Here is a 5,803-nt window from a genome sequence, read left to right on the forward strand (position 1 = left end):
ATCTGCAGAATTTACCGCCTTTCCCCATTCTTTCAAGCTCGAAATAAGGCAACCGCCTTGGATGTACACAAGACAAGAAAGGGAATGACGTCTCACCAAGTCAAGGATAGGTGCAAGGAGCGCATTAAAATTTGTCTTATTATCGGCAACAATAAGGACCTTTCTATCCGATCCAGATATGCACTCCAATAGCGATTCAGCATGGCCTAGGACTTTGACACCATTGTTGCCATCTAAGGTGGCTTTAAACGCACAAAAAATGGAATCAAGCACGTGGATCTTTATGGATGGAAAGCATCCAGACCCGGCAACCGGAAAAGCCGTATTTGTCATCACATGGTCTTTGATCTTTTTTAAAATAATCTCGTCAATAGGCGGTAGGGGAGGGAAGTGCCTTGAAATGTTACCCTTAGAGTCAAGATTTTGCTGCAGTGTTTTTTGGCCATTTTCTTCTTGAAACGAAAAGCAGAATGGCTCCTCCATACCGACATCATCTGTCATTGCTGCAAGTGAGCGTTGGAATTTAAAGTTTCTCACATTTCGGAATGTAAACTTTTCAAGAGTTTAATGTGCACATCAGGGCTCTCATACATAAATAGGACCGCCATCAATAGGTAGGGCTATCTGCAATAAATAGGCGCATCTTCAATAGATATGCCCATCGTCAATAGATAGGCCCATCGTCCCCGTCATCAAAATCGCCGCCAAAATCGTCCTCGGGGTCAAAGTAGTTGGCATTATAGTCGTTATCATCAAACTCCTCTTCTTCCTCCTCAAACTCTTCGGGAGCATCCTCTTCATCGAGTGTTTCTTGCTTGGGGGTATCTTCAAGGGTGGCTTTCATGGAATCCCTTTGCTTCTCTTCCTTTTCAAGATCGTCAATTTTTAGAAAGCTGAAAAATTGGATCGGCGAGACGGTCGTTTGGATATCCTCTGCAAAAGATAAGCTCAAACTTGACATAATTTTTTTTTGGAACGCCTTTTCCGGTCTATACACTGCCAGAAGCTCTTCCGGGATTGCCTTGAGGTCTATTGATGATAAATCCACGACTTACTTGCAATGTGAATGTCATGGATTTTCGGCTTTGATGATGCGGGTTTCTCATATTTGTCCGAGTATCTCGGGACTTCTACAAAATAAATCGTTTCAAATACGCTACTTTTGGGAGGCTGTTTCTCTTCGATGTGATATGCAGAATTGGCAAATATCGCATCCAATTGCTGCTTGATCGACAAAAGTCTTTTAATTCTGGGGACAATTGGCTCCGGAATCGGGAGCGAAAATTCCTATCATTAGAAAATAAGCCACACTGGAAACAGCGGCTTTGAGGATTTTTTGGGTGCAAGCACCTCTCCCATGAGCGCATTGATTGCATATGAGGATGGATATCCAGATATGCTATGCTGGATGCTGGGTGGGAGGGCGGCCTTGGACTGGAAATTTTTTCCGCCTCGGCCTCCTCTTGATGAACGGTCTCCTCTGGCAGACATAAAATTGGGGCCTCAAATAAAGATTAAGAATTTCGGGATAATTAAAAATATTCCATTTGATTGGACATCTCTTTGACGAATGAATTAATTCACATTTGTAGCTCAAATCGCCGATGCCAGTTTTTCTTATAGTCATGCCTCCTCAAGACTCGGTAAATGCTATGGCTACCGCAATGCATATGCATCAGCAAGAAGAAGAGGCTCTAAAAAAAGCCCAGAAATCTTTGGATCAACAAGCGTCTAACTCCAATTTTGTTCCTATTGGGAACCTTTCAGAGGCCGAAAATGATGCTTCTTCTTCAACTCCATCGGTCCCAGCCAATCTTACTGATGTTGAAGATTCTAGTTTGCGAAATAAAAAAAAAGAAAAGGCCCCATCCAAAGCAGACAATAGGTCTTCTTTTCTTGCTCGGCCTCCTGAAGTAAAGCAATCCTCTCCGTTTTCATGGGGAGATGAAGAGGAGGGCGAAAATAGTGGAAGTTTCTCATCAAAGTCACAGAAAAGAGCAAATGGGATATTTGGCTCCTTATTCTTTATATTCGGCCAGATGAGCAGGATTTTTTTGTTTATAAGCCCTGCTCTTATCGCCATTCTTGTTGTTATGTTATTATTCAAGCCAAAGCCATCTGAGATGTATTCTCTTTTGGAAAGACAAGAAAACAGGCTAAATTGGAAGATGGAGATGTGCCGGTACTCTCTTTATTATATCATTACTGTGGTTTTGTATTATATAAGTCCCGTTGTTTTTCAGATATTTCTTTATCTGCTCAAAATCATTCCAAATAACCTTCCCGGAGGTATTGGGAAGAGCTTTGTTGCATGGCTGGATTACTTTTTTGGAACAAAATCGTATTGGGGGTTTGTTATTTTTACCATTTCTTTCCACATCTTAACGATCAATTTGCTGGTCGACAATAATCCTCCTCTTTGGAAAGATCCGGTCACCGGTGAGTCCTTCAAAGAAAATCCGAAATCTAATTTAGATTTTTATTATAAGGAGCCCCCAAGCTCCTCCTCAGATACGATGTCTTCTTTTCCCAATCTTCCTCCAAAGGTTTCTGCGGCACTTGACGGATCAAAAATTTCCAATCTCGTCAAGACCATTACCGATGGGAACGTGGTAATCATACACAGTTTGACAAAATGCCTAGTGGTATTTTCTATATTTCTTGCAATCGAAAAAAGCTTCATTCAAATCATCGGCGTGAGATTTCACAAAGTTGCCTTCGCCGACAGGATTTCCGAGTTAAAGTTGAAGAAAACCTATTTTGAAGATCTTCATTACATTTCAAAAGTGCGAGCAGGAAGTCGCAACAATGGGCTTTCGTTTAAAGTGTTGACCCCATCCATCGGCAGAGGCTATGACGTCGAAGCTGGACTCGATTTGAAGGCTATAGATTTAACGGCAACAGAAAAGTTGGAAAAGAAGACCATCTCGTCCTTTTCTCCTCAGACTGTGGGATTTGACGATAAAAGCCCCGAAGCTTTGGAAGCCATAGGAAAGGCCAAGTCTATTTACCTCTACTTTTCTTCACTCAAAGATGCATCTGAATGTGAAGATATCACTGAAGATGCCTTTAAACCATACTTTAGGGAGGATATTTATAAGGATGTATTTAGGCTATTTGACATGGATGGATCGGGGTCGATATCCAAAAATGAGCTAAAAAACCTTGCGTTATCACTGGTCAAAGAAGAACAGGCCATCAAGACTTCGTTGCGAGACCACGGTCAAATTGTGCGGAAACTCGATGCCATTCTCACAAGTATTGCTTCTTGCATCTCTTTGGTAATATCTCTTTCGTTTTTCCAGTATAATGTTGGCGTATATTTGGCGTCCATTGGCACCTTTATGCTTGGCTTTACGTTTATTTTTGGAGGATTTGCAAAGGCTATATTTGAGGATCTGGTGTTTCTATTTATTACGCATCCTTACGACGTTGGGGATGATATTATGCTAAATGGGGAACAATCTACCGTTGTCAACGTTGATCTCCTCACAAGCACTTTCCTTCGATGGGATGGACAGCTGATATTTGTGCCAACTCAATCATTGATAAGCAAAGAAATTCTTAATATAAGAAGAAGCGGGGCTCAAGCGGAGTGTTTTGATGTTTCTATTTCATCCACAACTTCTGTTGACAAGGTTGCCGCTCTCAGGACAAATCTCCAACAGCAACTAAAGGAAAGTAAAAAGGATTTCACAGGAAAAGTGGTCATGATCGGATTTGACGTTGATGGCGACAAAATGCGACTAAGGCTGACGGTCGAGCATAAAACAAACTTTCAGGATTTGGAAACGAAAGCTCAAAGACATAACAAGATCAAAATGATACTGAGGCAAATTGTAGAGTCCGAGGGCATAACTTATTATAACTTTTAGCAAAAATAAAAATTTTAAATTTAGCTTTTTTGATGCCGGAAGAATTCCAAAGTTCGGATTCGCCAGATAGTCCGCCGCCGGCAGGAAAGTCCTTTTCTGAGCTTGGACTATGCCCCGTTCTATGTGAGACAGCGAATAATTTGGGATTCACTACGCCAACTCCAATTCAAGCCGAAGCAATCCCATATGCATTGCAAGGTAGAGATGTTATCGGCCTTGCTCAGACTGGGTCTGGAAAGACAGCTGCATTTGCCCTTCCTATCATCCAGGCGCTATTAGAAAGTCCGCAGCCTTTTTTTGCAGCTGTTCTTGCACCGACCCGTGAATTGGCGATTCAAATAGCGGAAAGCTTTGAAAAATTGGGCGCCTCAATTGAGCTGAAAACCTGCATCATCGTAGGCGGCGTTGAAATGATGGCGCAAGCGATTGCATTGGCGAAAAAGCCGCACATAATAATTGCAACTCCCGGGAGGCTGGTTGACCACATCGAAAACACTCGAGGCTTTTCGCTGAAAAAACTGCGATTTTTTGTACTCGATGAGGCCGACAGGCTATTAAATATGGATTTTGGGCTTGACATTGACAAAATCCTCAAGGTGATTCCACAAAAGCGACAGACCTTCTTGTTTTCTGCTACGATGACCAGTAAGGTTGCAAAGTTGCAGCGCGCTTCTCTTGTTGATCCTGTCCGTGTGGAGGTTGCGACAAAATACTCGACCGTCTCTACGCTGCATCAGCATTATCTATTTCTTCCTGCAAAATACAAGGAAACCTTTTTGGTTTATTTATTGAACGATATTTCTGCCACGTCCACTATTATTTTCACTTCTACTTGCCACACCACGCAGCGATTGGCACTTATGTTACGAAACCTTGGGTTCTCTGCCATCCCTTTACATGGGCAATTGCCGCAGCCAAAAAGGCTTGGGGCTTTATCTCAGTTTAAAGGCGGGGCACGATCTATTCTTTTGGCAACAGATGTTGCATCCAGGGGTCTTGATATTCCGTCCGTTGATATGGTAATCAACTATGACATCCCCACACACTCGAAGGATTATATCCACAGGGTGGGTCGAACGGCTCGCGCTGGCCGTTCTGGAAAATCGATTACAATGGTTACTCAATACGATATTGAGCTATACCAGCGTATTGAGGTCTTGTTGGGGAAAAAATTGGACGAGTTTCCTATCGACAAGCATAGTGCGATGAGCCTTCACGAGAGGGTATCGGAGGCCATTCGTTTGGCAGTAAATACCTTGAAGGAACAGGATCTAGCAAAGAAAGAACGGAAGCTAGATAGCAGGCCCAAACGAGGTGGACCCTCCAGAAAGAAGCTTTCCGCTCCCAGAGATGATGCCGACATTGGCGAATAAATAACCCTAATTTAAAAAATCTTTTTATGAAGGTCGAATTTTCAGGTCTGTCTCTTTTTCCAAATATTAAACTTGCTCACTTGGAGTTGACGTTTACATGTGCCCCACGTGCGCAATGTAAAACTTGTGAAAACAGCAAGATCTTTCTTTTTAAGGAGGCAAATTGTTTTACACTTACCACGCGGCATACGGGTGATGTGCCGGCAGAGGAATTTCCCTTTCACCACGAATATACACAACATTTTACCATAACCCTTACATCTCAGTTATTACACGGAAAGTTTCACCGGTTGGGACACATAAAAAACATCCATCATTCGAAATCCGTGGTTACGCTGGTATTTGACCTGCAGGACTTTAGCCTTGCGTTCCCAAATGAATCTGAATACATGGTGTTTGATCCGATTGCTCGATATTTTTTTTGCAAATGGTGTTCTGTTTTGATTTCCAGCCATCCGCTTACCATCAAGGAAATGCCCTCAGATGGATGGAGGAATCTTGTCGAATATTGGACCTGCCATTCAAATACCCAGTCCGATGCAACTATATCGGCAG

At 42.5% G+C, this 5,803-nt stretch overlaps 4 protein-coding genes across 4 annotated transcripts; 2 read left to right on the forward strand and 2 right to left on the reverse strand.

Moving 5' to 3' along the window:
- Nucleotides 1-15: 15 nt before the first annotated feature.
- On the reverse strand, nucleotides 16-501 carry DI09_194p10 (uncharacterized protein; the record flags this gene model as incomplete). The annotated part of the gene is made up of 1 exon (XM_013383255.1): nucleotides 16-501. A coding segment is annotated over one exon (486 nt), but the record flags the coding sequence as incomplete, so codon positions are not given.
- Nucleotides 502-664: 163 nt separating this feature from the next.
- Nucleotides 665-1,491, reverse strand: DI09_194p20 (uncharacterized protein; the record flags this gene model as incomplete). The annotated part of the gene is made up of 3 exons (XM_013383256.1): nucleotides 665-1,029; nucleotides 1,056-1,287; nucleotides 1,312-1,491. 3 exons carry the CDS (start codon nucleotides 1,489-1,491, stop codon nucleotides 665-667), a joined length of 777 nt encoding a protein of 258 aa, XP_013238710.1.
- A 134-nt stretch (nucleotides 1,492-1,625) lies between these two features.
- On the forward strand, nucleotides 1,626-3,875 carry DI09_194p30 (uncharacterized protein; the record flags this gene model as incomplete). The annotated part of the gene is made up of 1 exon (XM_013383257.1): nucleotides 1,626-3,875. The coding sequence occupies one exon, from the start codon at nucleotides 1,626-1,628 to the stop codon at nucleotides 3,873-3,875; it is 2,250 nt and encodes a 749-aa protein (XP_013238711.1).
- Nucleotides 3,876-3,907: 32 nt separating this feature from the next.
- On the forward strand, nucleotides 3,908-5,248 carry DI09_194p40 (uncharacterized protein; the record flags this gene model as incomplete). Its single annotated transcript, XM_013383258.1, has 1 exon — nucleotides 3,908-5,248. The coding sequence occupies one exon, from the start codon at nucleotides 3,908-3,910 to the stop codon at nucleotides 5,246-5,248; it is 1,341 nt and encodes a 446-aa protein (XP_013238712.1).
- Between the last annotated feature and the right edge of the window lie 555 nt (nucleotides 5,249-5,803).

The sequence above is a fragment of the Mitosporidium daphniae genome (genome assembly GCF_000760515.2).
Source record: "Mitosporidium daphniae strain UGP3 chromosome Unknown contig-194, whole genome shotgun sequence".
Taxonomy (NCBI): Eukaryota; Fungi; Microsporidia; genus Mitosporidium; species Mitosporidium daphniae.